The sequence below is a fragment of the Setaria viridis genome, chromosome 2 (genome assembly GCF_005286985.2).
Source record: "Setaria viridis chromosome 2, Setaria_viridis_v4.0, whole genome shotgun sequence".
In the NCBI taxonomy this organism is placed as follows: Eukaryota; Viridiplantae; Streptophyta; class Magnoliopsida; order Poales; family Poaceae; genus Setaria; species Setaria viridis.
The window spans coordinates 2,909,462-2,933,417 of record NC_048264.2 but is presented as its reverse complement, the minus strand read 5'-3'; the positions used below and the strand labels follow the sequence as shown (position 1 = coordinate 2,933,417).

Sequence of the window (23,956 nt, the reverse complement as noted above, 5' to 3'; positions counted from 1 at the left end):
GAATTCAGTCAGGTCAGCACATGGGCCACCTTCAGCATGTAACCAGCATAGATTGACCAAACACAGACACCCAATACTAGCTTCTCATAAATCAGGGAGCAATACGAAATAATCACTGCAAAAAAAAAGAAAATTAAATTTACATCTCAGACTCTCATTAGAGCAGTGTATTCAGCACACAACAGGGGAACAGACTTTGACCACAGACGACTTCATCTGATGGATCAAATCATGAGTCCTCTCACTTCTCTCGCACAACACACAACCAGAGAACCATAAAAATGGCCCAGATAACTGATCCCTGGAACTTGAAAGTGCCAATCAAGAGCCGAATCCGTCCATTGGGAGAGTTTAGAATGGAAAGGATTACAATGCTTTCTGACAGGGCACTCCAGCAAGTCATTCTCCGAAAAATCTCACCTCCACAAAATGAATACAACAGCAGGCGGGTAAAAAATGCGGATGGTTGTCAGAGTAACAACGACGAGGTTCTCCAGTGATGACCAGGGTAGATGTCTGAAGGATGATCTGCTTCCAAGAATGTGAGGAATCATCCCAAAAGCGCTAGCCGCTTCAAGCAATGGATGGTGCTTGTGGGGACAGGTTGCAATTATTTGATGTCTTCACATCCTGTAAAGTGTCAAGAATTATGGTTTCTGTCAGATAAAATAGGAAAACATGTGTAGTCTGCATTGTTTCTCTTTGTATGATGAACGGACCAAGACTATACAATTATTATTATCATCAACAAACAATACATTATGTTGTGTTCTTCCTCATCTGCCACTCAAAATAGTCTGGAAGGCTGACAAACAGAATAGGCTGAGCTATGACACTTCATTTATACGACTTTGCTTTTTAACTGAAAACAGGTACTATGCTCAGCCACTTCAGAACTAATTTTCACGTAGCACTTTTTGTTCATTCCACTAGGTTGACCACTTGACCGTATTCAGTGATAAGCTAAAACTTGAGGTAAACAAGCCTATATGTAGGATATTAAATTATTTAAAGTGCTTAGCTTTGCATCATAAAGTCTCCACTTTGAGAGCTTTCCAGAAATAAGATGGGGCAACTAAATTCAACGATACCTTGGGGATAGCATACTTTAGGATCTATATAGTTTCATTAAAAAGCACAAGATACAAAGGTTCTGCTATTATAAAGATTAATTGAACAACCTATTCGTGATAGCATAGCTAATAGCAATACCCTTTATTTAGTTTCTCGATTAAATATCTTTACAGGAGTAGTAAATAATCAGCACATAATGGAAAACAACAACTATAAAACATAGTTCTTCCATCAAATATAAAAAATATATATTCCTGAAAATGACATCCTCTATCGTATCAGAAATTAGGAAAACTGATTATGTTATATGACTATTGACTATAATTTTATCAATGCAAATCCTACACATAATAAGACTCAAGAAATGCATTATTAATTATTCAGTTTTTATAAATCACCCCAAAAGAGAACTTAGAAAAGTATTAATGCGACTATAATACTACCTACTGGTAGCGGTTAGAGTGTTAGGTACAACAGGAAGCAATAGTGTGCAACAGCACTTTCCATTTGCTGGTATATGATCTGTTATTTTCTTCTCAGACAGAAGATTGTCCTTGTTTCTTACATTGAGAAATAATGGAGGTGCTATCTAGTTTAGCAAAACTAGAGCCATTTTGAAACAATCATTTTATAACTATTATTATGTTCTATATGCACATGCTAGCTAAAAACAATAATTCTATTGAGCACCTGTTTAATTAAAACTAGAAGCCATGGTTAACGTGAAAAAAAAAGGCATTACATGTTGTGAAAGATCTTCGGATTACAATATCACTGTTTATTAATAATTTTAAAGTTCCATAACTGAAGAATAGCACTTGTAGTTCTACATTAAGTTATTTGATGGTAATCAAGTCTTAACAATAGTGCAAGAAGATCATGGTGAACAGTTCATCCCTCAAGGGATACAGATGCCTTGTTTTATTTGAACAATGTTACAAAAAGCTGGATGCTTTGGCTTAAGATGCCACCCTCCAACCTAGTGTCTAATCATCACCTAGCCTGATTAATTGGTGATTAGGTGCTAGGGACGCCATGGAACCACCCCACAGCCTGCCTAGTACCTAGCATCCAAAGCACTGATTAGGACTCAGGGTTATGAACTATGATGATTTGTTGATCCATGCATATATGACATTTTCTTGACCAAATACGTCATAGTTAAATATCCTGAGACAAGACTAAGACAACAATATCTTATTTTTCAGGACATCAATAAATGTACAAGGATAGTTTTCCTATAATGCATGTCTTATTTGTGCAGTTATATACTACTCTTGATTATTTTCCATTAGAAAGAACTTGACATCCTTACTTCCACCAGTTGTTTCAACAGTCAACCGGAAATTCAGACTCTCCTGCTGGTTTGAGAAACCAGAAATTCAGATAAATCGTGTGTGCCTTGTGTTCCACTATTAGTGACTCAGCCAACAACTTCTAACCTTAGACTATTAGATGAAGCTTCAATAGAAACGTACCAAAAATGACCAGACGAGAAACAAAACACTTCACTTGGGTGTACCATATACTGTATTCCTTACCAAATACTAAGTCTATGTGCTTCTTACTCTGTAATTTTGGCTTGGGCACGTTATGCCTTTCAAGTTTCAACCAGATTGAAAGGTTCTAGCTCTGTTCTCAGGTGAAGTTTGAATGCTTTTAGTAAATAAGCAAAATCCATGATGTAACAGAAGATGATGATTGCCATTTTAAAGATGCTAAGGTGGGGAAAAGAGAATGTACATTTCAAATAATAGCATACATTTTTTAGGGTAAATATAACATTATATATTTGAAATACCCTTTCCCACGAGCAAAAGGTAACATAACAATTTGAACTGTGTTGATGTTTATCTTCTGTATGAAGCCATGTTACAATTAAAGAGAATGAGATGGAGGAGCCAAACTTTAAATCCTATCTTAGCTTAAAACATGTGGATGTGACAATGCAATGGGTAAGGCAATAATTGCATTCTACATGCTAGGCTTAGGATGACAATACGCAGAAGTTGAGCTCTCAGGTATTGTTGACAGCATCAATAGTTTAAGGTATATGGCATTAAGGAGATTTAGAGGTTGACCCTTGCAATCACACAGTTAAATGGGTAGATTAAACAAAAGCAAGCAGCTTAATTGATTGAAATGCTTGATTTTTTTTGTTCTAAGAAGTACAGCACAAACACCAAACACACTATCAGATACTGCCCAAATCTTCTAGTCTTCTGAAGAAGAACAGCATGAGGGAAGGACCATGTCAACTATGCTATCACCTCTGTCTGAACCTTGCAAAAGTCCTTATGAAAAGGATTTTAGCCTACATGACAATGACAGATGGGTGTTTATATTATTTCAAAGACAAGGATAGAGTAGTGGAGTTGCAGGGGTAAAGATTTGTTAGAGAAAAAAAGACAAGATACCAAGAACAGTTTCAGGGTTATATTCCCAATGTTACAGAGTTTCATTGAGTTTGTCCTAATCTATGTGCTTTTCACTCCCAGACAAGTGTGGGCATTGCTGCTCCAACATCTGAACATCGCTGCTGCAGCTCCCATGGCAACATCTCGCCTCCTGGGATGGCAGGGAGCACAATCAGAAGTGTGCCAAAGGAAATGAGGAAAAGGTCTAAATTCTCTTATCATACTTGTGACATTGGAGGTCTGGAAGCATAGAAATGCTTGTGTCTTTGAGGGAAGGTCGCCAAATGTTAGTAATCTCCTCCGGACGGTGGTGGATGAGTGTAGTTTTTGGTGTGTGGCTCCAGGAACTCCTAGCAAGGTCGTTGACTGTGGCGGCTTAAGCCCCGAGGATCCCCGGGTCATGTCTTGTTACTAGGCTGTGGCGAGTCTGTAACTTTGCCTTTTTACTGTGTGTGTGTGTGGGTTTCAACCTCGACCTGGGTATATCCGGGATCGTTGTACTATCTTTTCTACCTTAATGATATGACACGCAGCTCTCCTGCGAAGTTCAAGAAAAAAAAAGATAGCCTGATAACATGGTCACAATATGTATTTCAAGTTTCAACCAGATCAAAAAGATTCTAGCTCTGTTCTTTGTTGAAGTTTAGTAAATAAGTGAAGTCCAAGATGTGACAGAAGATGGCTATGCCATTTTACAGATGCTACGAAAAAAGAGACAAATGTACTGCAGGGTCTCAAAAGATAGCATACCCCTTGTTATACGGGAAATATAAAATTCTATATTTGAAATACCTTTTTCCCACATGCAAAAAGTAACATGCTCGATCTTTTTGTTCTAAGAAGTACAGCCCAAAACCAAACACACTTATCAGATGTTGCGCAGATGTTCTAGTCTTCCTGAAGAGGAAGAACATGGACAAGGGCCAGGTCAACTATGCCATCACCTCTATCAAAAATTGCAGAAGTCCTTATCAAAATAACTCTAGCCTATATGCAATGATTGCTGAGTGTTTATATTGTTTCAAAGACATTTCAGGATAGAGTTAAGCAATTGCAGGGGTAGCAAATTTAACAACTTTAAGATTTCTTAAATACGCAGCTTTGTCAGAGATACAGACAAAACACCAAGCACAGTATCAGGATTAAGTTCCAAATGTTACAGATTTTCAACCATAGAATTTGTTTTGGCTAAGAATACATGCACATTCACCTCTTGTCACAATTTACAGTAGGTGCTGACAAAGAAGAAAACATGGGAAAGAAATGCTCAGCTATGCCACTAGCTGTATTTGAACCAAGCAAAAGTCCATTTGGAAATGTGTTTAGATAATACAGCAATACTAGGTGGGTATTTATGTTTATACAGTGTCTCCTGTTCATGCATTTGATCCTAGTACAGCACTACAGCAGATCCTTTTCATGCAATACTACCGTAACGTAGCCTGGGCTTACTACAAATTAAGGCATTAAAAATCCAGTGCCGGGCGAGCAGAAACCATGTGATTGGCCTGTCTCCTATGAAATAGCTGATGGGTGGAACAGAACACCAAACCAGATCCAGTGAGTCGTGAATCGACACCTGTTCTAATTTGTAAAGTTGAGCGGAATGCACCCCCTAAAGCCTTGACACTCGTCAATTGCCAAGAACCACCCGAGGGTTTTATGGGATTTGGGGACACACGGCCACCTCGAGAGGCACCAAAAGGGGGAGATAATCATATCAAATTGGCAAATGGCAAGCACCGTAACCTTAAATTAAGGCCCCCAAACACAAGCATCCAAAAAGCAAACGAAGCTCGAGAGTTCATGGCTTACCATCCGGAAAGCACTGCGCGGCATTGGGCAGCTGTCAATCAGTTCTTGCCCTTCTCCTTCATGTCTGCGTGCTGGAACCCGTTCCAGAGCTGGAACGCGGCGAACTGGCTCTCCGCCGTGGCGGGCGTGGTCACCGCGGCGGCCGGGCTGAACAGGAAGGGTATGTTGGGAGCGTCCAGTGGAGTAGACAGCCTCTGGAGCTGGTGGTGCTGGTGGTGGTGGCCGGAGATGTGCGGCTGCGAATTGGACTGAAGGGTCCCCCTACTGTTGACACCCACAAGACCCGAGGACATGGAGAAGTTGAGGTTGTAGTCGCCGGCGGGACCCGAGGCCGGCGCGGCGTGGACGGGCATGTAGTGGTCCTGCAAGAACGAGAACTGCGTCATCTCCGCGTGCGGCTCGCCGCCGCCAGAGGCGACGGTGACGGCGCCGCTCGCCAAGCCGAAGTGCTGCGCCGGGGCCATGGCGATCGGCGCAATGTTGGCGAGATGGGGAGCCGGGGAGGCGAAGGAGTGCGCAATCGCGTGTCCGGCGGCCTTCCGGGGCTGCGCGAACCCGATGTAGTCGGCGATCGCGGGGGCAGCCATTGGCTGCCAGGGGGGCGACTGCTGCTGCTTGTGGTCGGCGGGGGCGGAGCCGGCGGCCGCCGTGGCCGCGGCCATCCCCGTGAGCAGTTCGGTGAAGGAGGCCGCCTGCGCCGAGGAGGTGGTGGGCGCGGCGCGCCTCCCCGTGGTGGCGGCGTCGTCGGCGGCGGGGTCCTTGTCCTTGTCCCTGGCGGCGGCGCTCCGCTCCCTGGCGCGCTCCCTTGCCTTGACCCGGCTCTCGGAGCGGGAGAGCGAGAGAACGGAGCCCTTGCTTGTCTCGGACGTGCTGCTGCATCCCGATCTCGTGAGTTGCTGCTGCTGGTGCTGGTGGTGGTCGGCGTCCGGCGGCGCGTCCGCATCCGCATCCGGCGGGGTGCGGTGGTGCTGGTCCTTGGCCGCGGCGGAGGCCGGGTGGGCGGGGAACCCCGCGGCGGCGTCGAGCGAGGGCAGCTTGTCGATGGCGGCGGCGGCGGCCTTGATGAGCCACTCGATGGCCTTGCTGGGCTGGTCGTACCCCAGGCGGTCCTGGAGGTCGTAGAACTGGATGGCGGTGGCGACGGAGAGGCGGACGCGGCGGTCCCGGATGCCCTTGGCCGTGTAGACCTTGCTGTGGCGGTCCTTGCCGCCGGAGGCCCGCGAGACGCGGTAGATCCGCGAGGCCGGGTGCTGCTGCTGCGGCGCCCACGGGGACGGCGTCACCGCGAGCGCGGGCGCCGCCGCCCGGCGCTTGGCATCCGGCTCCGTGCCGGGGTCCGCGGCCTTCACCCGGCCCCGCTTGCTGCCCCGCCCCTCCCCGCCGCCGGCAACGACGGCCTCCATCCCGGCGCTGCAGCAGCCCCCGCAGCGGCTGCCCCTACCATGCCCCGGCCGGCGCGCCCCGCATTGGCCCCACCTCGCTCGCGCACGCTACGCTCCCGCCCGTTCACCCCCCGCGGTGGTGGGGTGGCAATTCCGCGGCCCGCGCGGGCGGATTGCAGCGGAGCTCGCTCCCGCGGTGGCGGCTAGCGAGTGGCAATGAGCTTGAGAGCGAGTGGGGTAGGCAAGCGATCGGCGCGCGGCAGTGGGGGCGCTGCGCGGCGCGTCGTCTTGTCAGATCTGGCGCGCGGCGACGGTGGCAGCTGGCGGGCGAGCGGCGATCGGTGGCGGCGCGTGGTTCGGAGGCACCGCGCGGCGGGTGGCGGGGCCGGGGGGAGAACTCGGGAGGCGAGGTTTTTTGGGGCGCGGGAGGGAGGGAGGGAGGGGGACTGTGACGCTGCTGCTGGGTGCTGGACTGCTGGCGCTCGCGAGTGGGCGAGTGGAGGGAGGGGGGTGATGAGACTGGCGACTGAGACGGGGGGCGAGCTGCCGAGGCGGAGCGAGATTTTATGAGAGGGGAAAAGGGGAGGTGCGCGGCACGAGGCGAGGCGGCAGGCTATGCTACGGCCGCCTCCCTCCCTTGGCCTGCCGATTCGGCCAGAGGGTCATGCTCGCCTCGCGTGCACCCACGCCCCGCACGGTCGCGGCCGGAGCCCCGTCATCTGACGTCTCACCCCGCCCTCGCGGCACGGGCTCGCGGCGGGGAGGCGTTGCCGCCGGACTCGCCCGCCGCGGCCGCCGCCGTGATCTGACGATTGATGGGAGCCGTTGGTCACTGTCAGCCGCCGAGGAAAGGGATCGTGTCGTGGCGACGCCGATATGATGTCGGCATGGAATCCCATCCCATCCCACCCGGTCGCATCGGCACGGCACGAGTTTCTGTTCCGTGCGCCCGCCGTGCCTTGTCCAGAATCCCAGAACAGTGCGGCGGCGGCGGCGGCGGCGGCGGCGGTACTGGCACTGCCGCCGCCTGCCGCTACTGTCGCTCCATGCCGGACCCTTGACGCTGGCCACTGTGCGCGGCCGTAGTACTCTCGAGAGGCGCGATCGTTTTTTACGTGCTCCTTCCTTTGTCCAACCAAGTCCTGCCCCTGCAGCGTGCCGCGTAGTACCGGAAACACATCCTCCAAGCCCGGCACTGTGCACGGCGCGCGTAATCGTACGTGTACAGGCTCCGTGTACGCGTACGAGCTTCGTGTGTCGCGTACTGCTACCGGTATGCTACGGGAGAGAAACACGCTGGGATCCGAATGTGCCTACAGTGCCGTGAAAAGCACATTATCCTCCTCTGCCATGGTAAGAGCATCTGGCGGCTACCCGTAGTAGGAAGCCTCCCTGGTTTGTGCCTCTGCCTGCCCACATTGATCTATGCACTGGAGCCGGCTTCTTCGATTTACCACAGCGTATTCTACTCACTTGTTACTCCCTCGGTCCAATATATGGGTACTTCCTCAATCCCAAATTACTATTCGTTTTATTTTTTTATATCTAGACATAATATATATCTAAATGGATAGCGAAGCAAAAGTTAGATATTTAGAAAAGCCAAAACAAACAATAATTTAGGATGGAGAGAGTAAGTCAAATCGTCTTAGTTTGACTAACATTCACGGCGAAAATTTAGTATTATTAGACTGAATCCATTATTGATAGTGTATTTTGCATCGCATCTCTTTTGATGTGGTTGGTGTTGATCCTTGACACTAGTTACGTAAACTTGGATAGACCTAATATGGTTTGACATGTAAACATATCACAAAAGTGCAATCGATTTTATGATCCATCACGTCATTTATGCATGCATCTACTGCTGAAAGTGCTCGCCCTTCTTTTTCCCCCCACCACATTCAAATGCCATGCATATTTAAACTCGAAAAAACACCGGGCATTACACTAGCAAATGGGCCACGGAAAAGCAGGACGACATACCTAATTTATACCGGATCGAAAGCTTGGATCTATCTGGCACAGGCATCCTGCTGCAGGCTGTGCCTGTGGGCATACCAAACTTACTCGATCAAACGATCGGCAGCCAGCCCCTGTTTTTACTGCCGGTTGGTAGGGTTCTTGCTTCTTCCTTCCCGGTCCACAGACACCACCCTCCAGGAGCGCCACCATTTATGGGCACCTTTCGCGGTTCGGTAACGGGCGGCAATGCTCCAAATGCACAATGCCCCCAGCAGTGCCCCCCCTTCTTCTTCTCTGATGATTGATGAAACAACAAACAACATCTCGCCCAATAATGCCAGTTCGAATGCCGGCGTCATTGGCCACCATGGCCTTAGCTTCTGTCTGCTTCTCCTTGCTCCTTCAATGGCCATGGCGTCAGTTCATCAGCTGCCCGGGATCCATCTAAGGCAGCTCGCGCAGCTGTCCCATGGCCAGCCGGGGTCTTTGAGAAATGGAATGGCCACTCGACCGATCGCGCGCAGTTTCCTCGTCAGTCACTTGCATGTGCTTCACTGTTCTACAGTATTCTGGAGCGTAGTGTTTAGCACTCCATCCGTTCCAAATTATAAATCATTCCAACTTTCTTAGAGAGGTCACACTATTTTATATTTGATCAAAATTATAGAGAGGATCACAAAGGTCTATGGCACTAAATAAATATACTATGAAAAATATATTTAATGAAGAAACTAATGGTATTTATTTGGTATCACGAATGTTAGTACTTCATTGTATAAATTTGGTCAAACTTGAGATACTTTGACTCTCCAAAAAAATTGGAATGACTTATAATTTGAAACGGAGGGAGAAATGGAGGAAGGGAGTATGAGATATTCTAAACGTAGCTACTTAACTTAGCTCCCTAGCACGTAAGCCTACGGAATAACAAAATCGCGGGATCATATGATGGACGATCGATGGATCGGTAAAGCTACTCTGCTTTTCTCCTTCCCCTCTTTTTTTAAAAAAATATAAAGATAAAGCTACAGCGTAGGAAGAAAACCTTTTGATCAATGCAAAGATAAAGCTGGAGTGAAAATAAAAGAAGAGGTAGCTAGTAGGATAATGTTCATGCATGCAGCTGCTAGGTACTAGCTGAATGAATTGATTTAGGTTCTAAAAAGCTAGCTTGCAAACTTTGTAAGCTCAAAATAAACCATTTCAGTACACACTGCCGCTAAACTAACAATAGTACAAGTACAACTTTTTTTGTTGGAAAAAACACAGCTTGGACATTTCTCAGCGGCGTCGAATTATTGGCATGGCCTACTCCCCTGAATCTCTCTGATCGCCCCAAGGAAAAAAGCACAGTGTTCATGCGTGCATGCTTGCTTGCTTCATGCATCATTTGGCACGGCCTTTTGCTCATCTTTTTTTTTTCGTTCAGATTATCAGTAAAAGAAGGGGGCTTTTCCATGAAACAAGTCGCAACCTTTTTCCAAGCTGTACTGTGATGATATGGTTATGCACGAAAACCTGATGGGAGTACAGTTCCTACCATTTTCTTGTGCTCCTTCCTTCCTTCTTTTAATGAGCTTGTATTGGCATACTATATAAGCTAGCTAGCTAGCTTTTCATATACAGCCATTGATTCAAATGGCAAAATAAAGGTAATTCCTCAAAAGTAACATTTTTAAACGATTTTTGCAGTGTTTGATAAAATCTTGAGAAACTCACAATGCAAGTAAACACACAGTAGGCATGTACTGTCAATAACCGAAAGTGAGCCTGCGATAGTGATAATGCACAGAGAAGCATGCTCGGAGGAAACACAAAGTACAAGGCCGTAAACACCGCCTTTTCCTCCCTCGCCACGTCTCTTTATTTGACACGCAGATAAGATTGTTCAGTTCAGAGTTCGGGCCATTAGCTCATGTCGTGTTCTTAGCTTGTGCATGATCTCAAGTCTCATCTCCTGATCGAGTTAGACGAAGAAGAAGAAAAAAGGTGCCACACTATTTTGATCTGGATGTCCTTTTGTGGTTGTCATTGCACATGGCCTGCCTTTTCCCCACTCACATTTCTCTCTGGGTCAGCATCAAGTCATTGCTTGCAACAGGCCCCAATTATTGTCCTAACAAAGGTTGAGCTTGTGGGAGAAATTTTAACCTCGGCTTTTTTCCATAGCCATGTTACAAGCTTCTTGCCACCCTCGTGCTACGCTTTGCTCATTTCATGTGTGTACTACACACCTACCTTAGCTTATCTACAATCTTGAGTACACATGGTGCAATATGCAAAAAGGTGTCATTGTAATAATGTTCTTGATGACTGCTCATGTTTGTGACAAGTCACTTTCTTTGATCATATATACAACATTCTTTGGAATCAAATTGATCGGTATTAATTGTTTTGTATATTGCACTTGGTTGTTGCTCACACAGCTAGATAGACAGATGCCACCTTGCCATTGTTTTCCTGCCATTGTTTGATTCCTTGCTTGCTAACAAATGGACGGTTCAGGAGGAAGGATAAAGTGAGAAATAGGAGCTGCGCATCTTGTGGTCATTTTAAATTGCTTGTCTTTCTTCTTTTTCTTATACCAAATCTATCAGATATGTACGACCCTCAGGTATGAGCATATGTATTTGGAAGTCAATTGGTTTGATTTAAAAAATGTGGAACAGATCAGGTCAATATGAGAATATATGATATTATCCAGTATTACCTCCAATATTTTGTACGCATCATGTCTACGGGACCATGGAATCGAAGAAATAGTTGTTGTTGTTTTTTGCTAGGGCACTAATATGAAATAGTATTAGGATCTGTCTATTTGGGACAGGGAAGAGGATCGTCTTGGAAGTGTTCAAGGTCTATTATGCTGGAAGAAGTATCTTCTGGTTTCTGGGGACCATGGTGATTTTAAGTGTTATTGGTCCTGAAAGAATTTAAGTATTGTTGGACCTGAAAGAATTTGAGAGAGCTAATAGTTTAATCCAAAGAGAATTGGACATTGGAGTGGGGAATAATCTAGTACAGTTGCCTTTTTCTTCTTTCAACTATTTTTTTAGATAGTACAGCTCGCCACATAATCTATTTCATTGGATATCGAATCTGAAGAATGTGTAACTGTAAACACTGATGATATCTACTCCACAACGCAAACGACTTCAAATACAACCTTCCTACATAAAGGCTCAGCCATGATCTACCTAATACACTTCTTTTTTTTTTCTGAACATTTCATCATGTAACTGATGAGCAAGGGTACCCTACCCTACAAACAATATCATCAGTGTACCATTTTTGCCAGGTCAGAAGGCACATGTTTTTTCATCCTGCAAGCAAAGATGCCGTTGTAGAGCTCTATTTCTCCTGTGGAGCAACAGAGAAGTGAGGCTGCTTGAATGCATCTGTCCCCTCCTTCCATCATGCATGGCCGCCTCTCTCCCCTCTCTGTAGTTGTGTACGGAGTACACACCACAGGGTGGCTACCGGGGCCAGACAGTTATGGAGCTTGAGCCCTTTGGCCATGGTGGCTTGTGCGTGGGCTCCCACACCATTTTTTCCCCCTTCCACTAGCTAGCTAGCAGTACTGCACTGCAGCGAGTGAGGTGAGAGTGAGACAGCCTGCCCCAATTTGACATCACTGAACAGGAAAAGGTGGTGTGTGCCAGTATTATAATGTCACTTGCATATGTAAGAATTTGGTCAGAGGAGGCCGGAGGGTGTGAAACTGTAAAAAGGAGTCAACAATGAGGTTTACTCGTACATACGGCTAAAGTTTTTACTATTCAAAAACAAAAACAGTGAATCTGATGAAAAGTGTAGTATCCTTTTTCTCCTGTTCCTGCTGCAAAGCAGTAGCACTGTAGCAGTTAATCTTTGGTACAGATATACAGCAAAGAGTGAACCTTGCAAAGAGCAGAAGTTACTATTAATTCTTAGGAACAACACTATCATTTGCAATTCCGAGGAAATAGTAGAAAGTATACTCCATTTTCCCTGTAATAAAAAAGATACACTCCATTTTATCATATAGGGCAGTCATTTTTTACATATATGTAGACAATGAAACTTCAACTACAGTATTTTGTTAGATATATATGTTCGAAACCTGAAAAAGTACATGTAGTTTTCTCTCAAAAAGTGTCTCTGCTTTCATAACATCATAATATGTTCGATTTTATGAGTGTGTTATATTTCAAGTTACTGAGTTCAAAAATTGTGTTTCATAGACTATATGTAGACATCCAAATTAAATTATAGATATCTTTTTGTGGCCGGAAGAGGATGATCTATTGAATGGAACTCTATGAGAGTTGTAATTCAATTGGCTCATCTCAACTCAACCAACCGTTGAGAATGAAAGAAATTGAGCCGTTGAACTCCTGTATAGTATTATCTTTGAATTCTTGCATCGCCCTCAGATCATTAGCACTAATTCAAGTAACTTAACTAGTTAACCAACCACATAGACCCTTAATAAGAGTAGGTTTAGCGGATTGTGTCTGGATCTGAACCTACACTGCCATAGAAAACAAACCTTCAGGTTTGCAGCATCTTAACGGTCTTAGTTATAACTTGACACTTGTAAGAGCTATCATCAAACCCTAGCTACATGCGTAACATATTGTTTCAGGTGTGGTTAGGTTCTCTTTTCATTTGTTTATGATCACACATGAATGTGCATGCAAGGTAGGAGTGCCACTTTTCTTGTAAAGAGGGCCATGTCACAAATCTCCAAGCACCTTATCAATTACAAAAGATAAGGGGAATACTAGCTAGACCTAGATAGCAAGTCCTATTGGGTGTAGGTCTCAATCTAGAAAGCGTCTAAAATTGCTGGTATGCAAGATATAGCTGAATAGGCAAAAAAAAAAAGGTAACAAAAAGAAAAACCAAGCCCCAATGCTGGGTGAAACGTTCACCAGTACTGACTGTGACTGATACCCAGCTACGCTCTAAATATTTTTTTTTCTAATTAATATTCACTCAACATATGACAAACTATCTGCCTAGCTAGGGGACAAAGAGCTTAGTATTTTTGAATTAAGAAAAAACCTAGCGCATGCAACTAAAGCCTACACACGACAAAGCATGATAGTAAGTCATATCACGAGGGATCTTCACATAGTTTAACCAAAATGCTTCAAAAGATGAGGCAGGCATGATAGCGCCGAATCAATCAAGTCTATACACAGTTCAGTGGGGGGGGGGGGGGGGGGGGGGGGGGGGGGGGGGGCTGCTACCCCTCCAAAGGATGAAAGGATAGATCATGGATGAAAACCTTTCGTGAGAGGGTAAAGGGAATAAAATTGCCAAGCGACATTTGTCCGTACAAGATAGTCATGGTAAGGATCGCCAGCCCTCATGAAAAGATAGGCATGGTAACTCCCAGTTACCCATGACTACAAGGTGGTGTGCAGTGGTTGCATAGCATTGGGGCCAGTGCCATTAGGGCATAAACTAGTCACCCCTAACAGCACCTAGTTAATGACTAGCCCTAACCCACCGCTGGTATTGTTTAATCATTTCCTCGCCGCGCCTGTCTTGCCCCCTGATGCAAATCCACGGCGCAGCGCTGTCGCCCGAGCACCGGCCGACGGCCGAGATCCCCGCCACGCCGACGCGTGGCTGGGCCCGCGGTGGCCTTGCCGGAGGAGGAGAGGCCAGGAGGAGGGAGGAGTAAACAATGGCTTGTTGGTGTAAAAGTGGACGTGAAAGCCTGCGCCTAATTTTAGATCCTAGAGGGAGCTGGCCCGTGCACCCATGAGTAGCATTATGAGTAATAATGTTGTTTAATCAGCGAGCAGATCCGGTGCCAGGCTAAACACTCGATTAGTCTAATCGCTGTAATTGTGTAGCTGGGTAATCTAATGCGTCAAGTGGACGTGTGCAGTTCCCTGGTGCCTTCACGCCACTTGTCCAGTTCCGGTTGGCTGCGCTGGGACACGTTTCGGGGAACTAGTGGCTGCCTGCTGGGTACTGGGAGTTTAAAAATTGGGGAGAAGCTATCTTATTGGTGTGCTGATGCTGTTTGTTAACTCATCAAGGTTTTGTGTAGCTCTCCTGGGACCAATTATGAGTCTTACTTAAGGAACTGACCACTTAATTATGGGTCGATGCTAGTTTTGACTAATAGAGGGGGTTAGGGGTTACATTTTGATTGTTTTAATTAACAATGGATCAGATAGCATACTTGGGGACTACTAATTACCCAAAATTTGGTATCCATCATTTCTTTACCTTTTTTTAAGCTAATGATTTTTCATTACAACAGGTCTCTCTGATTTTCAAATGTTGAGTTCGAACATTGAAAATGTTGATTTTCAATAGGTTTGTACTAGAAATTTTTGTTGTACTATGATTTTTCTACGCTTTTATGAATATTTCAGTATAAGAAACCAGTGGACCCTTTATGTCGATGCCGACGATGGCACAACTACTATCACCGGCGGGTATGCTCTAAATACATTCATGAGTAAATTTCAAAAACTCGTAGCAACTATTTTGATGCATGCTGCAGAAAACTACAATGGCCCTGTATTACACAACTAATAGGGTGAATTCAAGTATTGACTAGGTTAGTGCTGATTTTGACGCGTGTTGCAGAAAACTCCAATGGCCCCGGCCCGTATTACACAATTAATAGGGTGGGGTTCAAGTTTTGACTAAGGTTTGACGCATCTTTTGTGGACTAGACCTGAGCAAAATAGGCTTGGTCTAAGCCTGGCAAGATAAGCCTGGCCTGACATTAATTGGGGTTGGGGCGTAGTGCTAATTTTGGTGGCTCGAAATAAAATCCGGAAGGCTGGGAATAATAAATAATTTATTTTTACATTGAAAAATGACGGTTGGTCTGGTTACATTTGAGCTAGATTTTGCATGCCTAATGGACTTAATGGGCACGCTGGGGCACATGTTAGGCCCAAAAGAAATCAAGTTTTTTGTCGGCCATGTCCAGCTGGCAAAATACCTAGCTACAAAATTTAAAACCTAATTCTTACCTTTTGTTAAGCTTACGATTTGTACACCTACCCTAATTTTTTAATGTTGAGTTCGAGCATCGAAAATGTTTTGAGTCGTTCGTATTGGGGTTTTTCTCCCAGGACTATTGGGAAGGTTAATACTGTTATGGTTTTTCTATGTTTCATAAATATTTTGATATAGAAACCAGTGATCAAAATTAAGTCTGCTAGCTGCGCTGGGATCGGCCCAACAAGATTGTTTAAGACAGGTTGCACTCAAACATGCTTGAAAGGTTGCCGAGTGATGAGGGGATTTCTGCTTAAAGCATGTTGTTCAGAACTTCAGGTACAGGAACATCAGCATCCTCAGGTTCCCTAGCTGTGTTGGGATCTCACCTGACAGCAGGTTGCGGCTGACATTCTCAAGTGTTGTTTAGTTGTAAAATTTAGTAACGGCTACGAGAAGCTTAAGCGTCCATCACCTAGAGCAACATTGTGTGACATGCATGAAGACAATTGTTGAAGTGATGCTCCATGAGAAGACAACACCACAAAGCAACACTATTGAGCTAGCCAGTCAACTATCAAGAAAAGATTGGGGTTCATATGCTTATTCTGGTGAGTGAACTCTTCAGCCAGATCTAGTTTATTGTGTGTTGTGTATGTTCCGTCTCCACGACTTTGCAGAGGAGGTGATCCCGCTGATGGTGAGTGATAATTCCACGACGAGCAAAGACGCAAATCCCGTTTAATGGGCTATGAATGTTTTCGAAAAAAATTTAAACAATATGTGGTGCATATATTTATTATATTATTACATCTCTTAAAACAATTTCAATAATGTATGTTGTAGGCATTTGATTAATTCAAAAATGAACTAAATACCGAAGCGCAATGCTGAGAATAAATGATATCATATTGCAAACTTGCTCCCATGGGTAGCATATTTTAATTTGAGTGCTTATTTTCTGGGGGAATGGAACCAAATTCAAGAGATTGTTCAGGGAGGATGGAGCTCAATTTGAGTGATGATGTGTGTAGGATTTAGAGTTTTGAAAAGAGGATAGATGAACAGATAGGTAAATTTGGGCCATTGCTTGGGAATGATTTTCAAGATGGAGCTAAATTCGAATAGTTTGTTCCTTGAAAGGTGATGTTGCCAATTTTGAGCAATTGTTACTAGAGAGTGATGGAGCTGAATCTGAGCGATTGTCTTGCAGGGGACATTAAAGCTCTTGAAAAGGGGACGCCTGACAGAAGGAAAGTTGATGAACCGATGATTTCAAAATAATAAAGGATAAGGACGAACATATAGCTAGTTTGTCCATTAAATTTAAGGACAGGTAGTAAAGTCTCAACGAGTTGTATATATCCTTATTGATCTCAGAAATGAAAATATCCTAGCCAAATTTGTGCATTCTCCATGTCTATTTGATGGAGATGACGCTAAGGGGTCTAAGAAGATACTATATATGCTGGAAGGGTTGGGTGTGTTACAAGTATCTAGAATAGTCTGGATGTGTGTCATCAAACGGGAGATGTACAGTAGCGTTTCAACCTAGATAGCTTCCGTTCTTTTTGTTTACTTTTATAGTAATCAAAACTAGTCTTCAAGATCCAATCTACACCCAATCCACTTCATTCCAATAGCCTGTTCCTCCTCAATCCCGCCCAACCCAGTGATCGGGTTTCAGAAGAAGCTGGAAGCACATCTCCCTGGCGCAAGGAAAGCTTTCCTCTTATTACAAACAGCGAGCAGGCACAAACCATCAGCGCGGGCATGGAGGAGGCTCCGGTGGTCGCAGTTATCAACGGACACCATCAGTGATGGCCGCCCAACAATTTTATATATGTGCTGAGCTCCCTACTGTTCTTCCCAAATGGCTTTACCGTGTTGTACTGTGACTGATCAATCTAAGGACAAGATCATCGTTTCAGCTGATAAAAATGCTATGCAGCGGCCGTAAAAGGCCTTGTCTTTCATTTCTCTTTAGCAACAACAAAACCTGGGTGCACGTCTTGTTTGCATCAGGGACCAATTCAAGTGTTCCGACAAGTTGATGGAATTGCCACAGGGTTTCTCATCTGATGAACGTCCAACACCGGTGATATGGTTGATCAACTGATAGCGGTGTCTCAAGTCTTGATCAAAGGGCCAAGGGACCAAGAAATATCCGACGTTGCAGACATTTCGCATGAACCACATATTGGTAAGACATCAGATGCACCTCACGCTGCCATTGGTTTGATCAGTGTGGATTGCTTAGTTAGGATCAAAGAAACCTCGCAGCATCCAGTGCCACGACACAACATATGGCTTTGCTTGTGACAGTACGGCAGTGAACAGAATTAGTGACAGTACGGTCTGGTTAAGCTAAGCAGCTTCGTTCAACGACACAGACTGACATACATATACTACCCAACAAAAGGTGATCCAAGCATGGTAAGCTGGTTACAGCATGGCACTAACATTGTTCAGTTAAAGACACTACCGCCTAATCTGAGAGGCACACATCTGCTCTCCTGTACAAAATACGCCCTGTTTCGACAGGACTTAGCGACCCTGCAAGATGATATAGCTTCCCATCCTGAACAGAGTCAGCTTGTCCTCGCCCACAACGAACAGGGCAGATACCCTGCAAGGCCGAGAAATGATGAGAAAACATGTTACTAGCTATTGTTCCTAAAAGGAATTGACAAGGCATACCATTTCGATCAAGAAACAAGTAAAGGTGAAGCAATCGAAATACCTACTGATCACCATGTCATCATATCAACTTGAATTTTCTTCTGCGACAGTGCTTGTGCCCACAATCTACTCCATCATGAAAAGGGAGGAAATTGAGCTTAGTTTTTAGCAGATTCAAAACATCTTTTTGAAACGAAAGACTCAAAACATCTCACACAATTTCCTAACATGATCTTGACAAGACTTGATTTTAGGATGGAATATTGGATTCAGGAATGGAATATTCCCCTGCTGGCTGCTGCTGATTGTTTCTGTGCAGTTCATTATCAGAAGTAAAATTCAGAAAATGCTACTAGCCTGCCGAACCGGTCTATTCACCTTTTCATATAGTGTAGCAGTGGCAGCGGAACACAAGCAACTTTTCATTCACATACATATGCTTCAGCTAAACTGATGCAACTAATACTTCTGTAACGGTAATAAAAGGAAATTTAAAAGACATGGCAATCACAGGTATGACTGTATGAGTCGTGACACTATACATAACCCTGGAGATGGTTGAAGAAAGAACTCTGCAAACAACACATGTTTATGGAAGAAGAATGCAGTAACTGGATCGTGTACAAGTATGATGATGGTTTCCGGAGGCTACTGTTTTCATGACATTTGTACCACCTTTATATTGCCTGCTCTAAAAAACAGTGCCTTTGATAGATCAAAATTTGTAACATTATTGGCAAAGGCGGATGCATACATACCTGTGCAATGTAGTCTTTAAGCTTCCCACTGATGGATTCATCCAATGCCCTCTCAGCAAGCTCATACATCACAACATGACCTTCTGGTCCAGCAAGTTTCTCCTTCAGCAAGTACCTGCATTAAGCAACAAAGATGAACCAAAAAAGTTTGCAATGAATTACAGATTCCACAGCACACACCAAACCAACCTTTGCTGCACAAGGAGTTCAAGCGCCTGCTTATTGTTACCAAGAGCAGGGTGCTTCTCATCATTATCGTTCTTCAAACCCAGCCGCTTCAACTGATGCCAGAGGTCCTCTGGAAAGTGATTGACAGAGCTCAGGAACATCAGACCATTAAGTCTTCCCAACCAAAGCAAATAATTTTGACCCCCTTACCTTACCTTCGGGGATTTTGCCACCAGCAAGATGAATAAGGCTAATGATAGTGAAAGCAAAGCCAGATAGAGGGGCAGCCTCCTTATCCTCAACGTACTTGCTATACACCTCATGGTCTAGCTGGCTGACCAGAACATAGCTCTTCGCCTCCGCATTCGCTAAACACATTTCCCACAAAATTCATTAGCCATTGCCTGCCGGGCAGCTGTTATGGTGACAGACGCAGAGGAAATGGCAAAGAATTGAGAGGAAAGGATTAAGAAAGAAACAAAGAGGATGCCTTACGCTGCGGCTGTGACGGCCGGCCAGAGCGCGTGGACGGGGCGCGGGTCCTCTGGAGTTCCCTCATTTCGTACCCAAAGGTGGCGGCGAGCCTGTCCCGGGCCTCGTTGATGACGAGCGCGGGCAGGGCACGCTGGCGGTAGTTCTTGGTGACGATCCCCGTGAGCTCCTCCCGCTTGATGGGGCATCCGGAGGTCTGGTGCGTCTTGAAGAGCATGTACCGCATCACCTCCGCCACCAGCTTGTCCTTCTCCTGCAGGACGGGGCCGGTCAGACAAAACGTCGAACACCTCGCGTGCGCTCTGCAGCGGGGAGGGTGGGGGCGCACGAACCTCCTTGGAGATGTCGATCTGGGCGAGCTCCTCGCTGGTCGCCATCCGAGGAGCACGGGGAGGTGAGGACTTGTCACGGAGTGCCCGCTGACGACTGATCGGAGGAGGAGAACCCTAGGCTGCCGGGGGAAGAGGAGCCGCCGTTCGGTTCGCGCGAGAATGACTCGCGCGTCGGGGTCAAGTGGAGGTTCCATGTACCCGCCCCCGAAACACTGAGAATAAAACCCGCCGCGAACCTCGTTTCGGGTGACAATGTACACCCATCCTCGAAGCCCGCGGGTGTCCGAAACCCGACGGCCCCTCGAAACCCGAGCAAGACAAGGCGAGGTGCAGGTGGCCGGCGAGAGGCGAGGGCGCGCGCGGCTAGCGCCAGGCGGCGGAGGCGGACTGGGCGAGGGGGCGATGGGGATAAGGTTGGGGATGCGGGCGGGCGGCGGAGAGTGGGAGACGTACTGGAAGTCTGAAACGTAGACTCGGAGTTATATTGCTAGGGTTGTTGTTGAACTGTGCTAGTTTTTTTGACTGAATTGTATACTTCGAAATCCCGTGGACCACCCGTGGAGGAGTATAAACCCGCCTCCGCACCCGCTATGTATCGGGTCCTCAAACCCGAGATCGATAGGGGGAATTCCGGACCCGCCCCCCGGTCCCGTCAGGACTAAAACTCGCGGATCTCGAGTCCAGACCCCACCGTGGGGATTGGATTTGCGAGCGCACCCGAGCGATTTGGCGCCACCGAATTAGGGGAAGGCTGGCCGCGGTGGGCCGAGTTCCTGCGAATTGGTTGCTAGAAAGGCTATTGCCTTGTAGAAAGCCTGCCTCATTCTTATCTTTTACTTATCTTTTTATTGTACTTTTTTTCTCTTGGAAACGTTGCAAAATACATGAAAACATCAAATTCTCCTCGACGAAGAAAGTGATAAAAACCACAAAAAGCAGCAGGTTCAAATAAAATCGTGGCCAAAGGGGGAAAAAATCCATACGGCCATTCTGCGAAACTCAGTTAAAATATCGTGGAGAATTCTTCACAATAAGTGACACAACTAGATTACGTAGAACGAGAAATTTGAAATAGCCAGAATTTGATCAACCTCAAACCACCACTAAGAACATTTTTAACTCAGAAGCTCGCAGAGTTTCACGCGCCACATGATACTACCTACTTCCATTAATCTGCCTATCGCTCTGAACAGCCTCAGACGCCGGCACTTTTGCCACTGTCCTTGCCGTCGGCATCGCCGTCGCGGTCGCGCGGCGCCCAGAACCTGAGCCTGAGCTCCCGGCGCTCGAGCATCTTCTCCACCTCCTCGATGGGGAGCCCCTTGGTCTCCGGCACGCAGACGAGCACGAACGCCAGCGCGGCGACCGACAGGCCCCCGAAGATGAGGAACGTCCACGACGTCCCGATGGCCTCGGTCAGCGACAGGAACGACTGCGCCACGGCGAGGTTGGACACCCAGTTCGCCGTCGCCGCCGCGCCGCCGCACACGCCCCGGTGCCGCAGCGGGTAGATCTCCGAGTTGACGATCCACGGCACGGTGCCCATCCCGGGGGAGAAGAAGATGATGTACAGTGCAAGCCCGACCAGCGCCAGCCACCCGAACCGGCTCGGGCACCCGCGTGTGTACCACCGCCGGCCCTCGCCGCCGCAAGTGTCGCGCGCCGTGCTGTTCGACACCAGGCACGCGCCGGGGAGGAGCCCGCCGGCGCCCGACGCGCAGAAGCCGCACTCCGTCGATTTGGCCTTCAGGCACCGGGTGCAGTCCCAGAAGCTTCCACCGCCGGACGTCGTCGGCGCTGACAGGGTGTAGTCCGGGCAGGTGAGCGAGGCGTCGAAGTGGCGGGTCTCGGCGGCGCCGACGGGCGGCGAGTGGGAGGCCGTCTCGTGGAACACGGCGGTGAGGACGCCGAGCGAGAGGATGACGCCGACGAGGCTGATGACGAGCAGCTTCCTCCGGCCCGTACGGTCGATGAAGTAGATGCTGACGACGGAGCCGAGCGCGTTGAGCCCCGAGGTGACGAGCGACAGCGCCAGCGCCGTCTGGTTGGACGCGAACCCGGCGAGCTGCACGATCGTCGGGCTGTAGTACATCACCGTGTTGATCCCCACAAGCTGCTGGAACACCTGCAGCCCCACGCCGGCGACGAGCCCGCGCCGCACCGCCGGCGTCCGCAGCAGCGCCGCCAGGCTGGCCTTCTCCGACGACCCGCGCTCCCGCGCCTCCGCCGCCACTGACTCCTTCAGCTCCTCGATCTCCCGCTCCGCCTCCTCCGCCGAGTAGATCCGCCGCAGGATCGCCTCGGCTTCCTCCGCCCTCCCCTTTCTGTAGAGCCACCGGGGGGATTCGGGGAGGAAGAGCATGAGGCCGAACTGGACGACGGCGGGGACGGCGGCGACGCCGAGCATCCACCGCCAGGTCCCCGGCGCCTTGGTGAAGGCGAGGTTGATGAGGTAGGCGAGGAACTGGCCGCCGGTGATGAGGAGGCCGTTGGTGCTGACGAGCGCACCGCGGATCCTGGCGGGGGACGCCTCGGAGATGTAGAGCGGGGAGGTCATGGACGCCATGCCGACGCCGAGGCCGACGAGGACGCGGCCCACGACGAGCTGCGCGGGGCCCGTGGCGGACGCCATCACCACCGCGCCGGCGAAGAAGAGGGAGTCCGCCACCAGGATTGACGTCCGCCGCCCGAACCGGTCCGTCGCCCAGCCGCCGATCGCCGCGCCGATGATCGCGCCCGCCACCGCCATGCTCACGATCAGTTCCTGCACGGGCACGGCCAGCCACCATTGGTTTCAGCATTGATTCATCAGAGTCAGTGAATTTGCATCAGGATTTCTTGGCTCTTTTAGTTTACCTGAAGCCATGTATTCCTGTCGACTGATCGGAAGTCGTCACGGATGTAAAGCAGAGCACCCGAAATAACACCTGCACACAAATGTGAACTGATGGATGAGCAAGTGAGCAAACAGAGCTCACGTCACTCGTCACTGACCACGATCTCGACGAACACATTTCTTCCATAAATTAAACAGTTTATTATCCACTAATGATTGAGCAAAATCATCCGAGCCCCTAAAAATAACCAGCAGCAGCTCAAAAGGTCTCGCTCGATTATTACACGAACAAAACGGCCATCTTTGAGCTGAACTAGCCAGGTGAAACTAGCTACAGTGACAGCAGGAAGCCCAGGAGCTTGAACAATTGGGCGAGAAGACATGGAATTTCTGAACGCAAGGGAGGGATCGATCACGCACCGGTGTCGTAGCCGAAGAGGAGGCCTCCGATGCCGGCGGAGAAGGCGAGGCGGAGGACGTAGGGGTTCCGCCACGAGAGGGAGAAGCACTCCCTGAAGGCGGAGCCGTCGAGCTCCTGCACGCCGCCCTCCATGGCCGCCGCTCTCTCACTCTCCGCAACTGCCACCCTGCCCTACCCTATCCTTTGCTTTCTTGGGCTGCTCAATGCTCTCGCAAATAATGGAGCCTTCGAGTTGGACTGGTCGCCCGTCGCCGTGTGTGTGCGCGTATACTGGTGGTACGTGGAGCATGGCCACGGCGGGCCATTGTCTTGTTGCGTCGTGTGGATGGTAACGGCGAGGCTCTGATGGTGACGAGAAGATTCCGGTGGCGAATTGACCCCGGCTCCGTCTCGTCGCCTTGCAGCTTTGACTATACATGACTCTGATGGGGACGCTCCGATGGAAGATCACATCCACCGATTGGTGTAGAACGAGAAGCCATCTCTTTGCTGCTGGCGCGGATAGATGTGCAGTGCAGGGACAAGTGGCACTGCACAACCGCGAGCCTCTGTTTCTGCTCTCTCTGTGTTTTTTTGTGCAAGCAAATATCAGGCAAGAGTGTCAGCGTACTAGTACTAGCAACGGGACTTCCGATCTGTGTCTGGGGAAAT

General features: G+C 47.7%; 3 protein-coding genes across 5 annotated transcripts; all 3 read right to left on the bottom strand.

Annotated features, from left to right (window-relative positions):
- Nucleotides 1-52: 52 nt before the first annotated feature.
- On the bottom strand, nt 53-7,357 carry LOC117842961 (transcription factor PCF6). Of its 2 annotated transcripts, XR_004637583.2 has the most exons (3): nt 5,307-7,357; nt 3,716-4,029; nt 638-3,642 (listed from the first exon to the last, which is right to left on the bottom strand). XR_004637583.2 is itself a non-coding variant. In XM_034723497.2 (2 exons), exon 1 carries the CDS (start codon nt 6,707-6,709, stop codon nt 5,345-5,347), a length of 1,365 nt encoding a protein of 454 aa, XP_034579388.1. In that variant the 5' UTR covers nt 6,710-7,265; the 3' UTR covers nt 53-630; nt 5,307-5,344. The 2 variants fall into 2 exon arrangements, 1 of the variants encoding a protein (XP_034579388.1); XM_034723497.2 differs by lacking the exons at nt 638-3,642; nt 3,716-4,029 and adding an exon at nt 53-630 and having other exon boundaries at nt 5,307-7,265.
- Nucleotides 7,358-17,949: 10,592 nt separating this feature from the next.
- Nucleotides 17,950-20,456, bottom strand: LOC117842542 (uncharacterized). Of its 2 annotated transcripts, none has more exons than XM_034723017.2 (7): nt 20,049-20,456; nt 19,720-19,969; nt 19,440-19,592; nt 19,246-19,354; nt 19,057-19,171; nt 18,364-18,424; nt 17,950-18,245 (listed from the first exon to the last, which is right to left on the bottom strand). In XM_034723017.2, exons 1-6 carry the CDS (start codon nt 20,091-20,093, stop codon nt 18,383-18,385), a joined length of 714 nt encoding a protein of 237 aa, XP_034578908.1. In that variant the 5' UTR covers nt 20,094-20,456; the 3' UTR covers nt 17,950-18,245; nt 18,364-18,382. The 2 variants fall into 2 exon arrangements, with proteins under 2 accessions (XP_034578908.1, XP_034578907.1); XM_034723016.2 differs by having other exon boundaries at nt 18,360-18,424; nt 20,049-20,450.
- A 535-nt stretch (nt 20,457-20,991) lies between these two features.
- Nucleotides 20,992-23,678, bottom strand: LOC117841989 (probable inositol transporter 2). Its single transcript, XM_034722318.2, has 3 exons — nt 23,305-23,678; nt 22,905-22,975; nt 20,992-22,812 (listed from the first exon to the last, which is right to left on the bottom strand). The coding sequence occupies exons 1-3, from the start codon at nt 23,435-23,437 to the stop codon at nt 21,244-21,246; spliced, it is 1,773 nt and encodes a 590-aa protein (XP_034578209.1). The 5' UTR covers nt 23,438-23,678; the 3' UTR covers nt 20,992-21,243.
- Nucleotides 23,679-23,956: the final 278 nt, after the last annotated feature.

What these genes read in the sequence shown, in the direction of transcription:
- LOC117842961 (XM_034723497.2), bottom strand. Translation starts at nt 6,709, where the DNA reads ATGGAGGCCGTCGTTGCCGGCGGCGGGGAGGGGCGGGGCAGCAAGCGG.
- LOC117842542 (XM_034723017.2), bottom strand. Translation starts at nt 20,093, where the DNA reads ATGGCGACCAGCGAGGAGCTCGCCCAGATCGACATCTCCAAGGAG. An exon ending in AGATCGACATCTCCAAGGAG is followed by an intron (nt 19,970 to 20,048) that starts GTTCGTGCGCCC and finishes CCCGTCCTGCAG; the next exon opens with GAGAAGGACAAGCTGGTGGC. An exon ending in GAACTCCTTGTGCAGCAAAG is followed by an intron (nt 19,172 to 19,245) that starts GTTGGTTTGGTG and finishes TGCTTAATGCAG; the next exon opens with GTACTTGCTGAAGGAGAAAC.
- LOC117841989 (XM_034722318.2), bottom strand. Translation starts at nt 23,437, where the DNA reads ATGGAGGGCGGCGTGCAGGAGCTCGACGGCTCCGCCTTCAGGGAGTGC. An exon ending in CCTCTTCGGCTACGACACCG is followed by an intron (nt 22,976 to 23,304) that starts GTGCGTGATCGA and finishes ATTTGTGTGCAG; the next exon opens with GTGTTATTTCGGGTGCTCTG. An exon ending in ACAGGAATACATGGCTTCAG is followed by an intron (nt 22,813 to 22,904) that starts GTAAACTAAAAG and finishes GTGCCCGTGCAG; the next exon opens with GAACTGATCGTGAGCATGGC.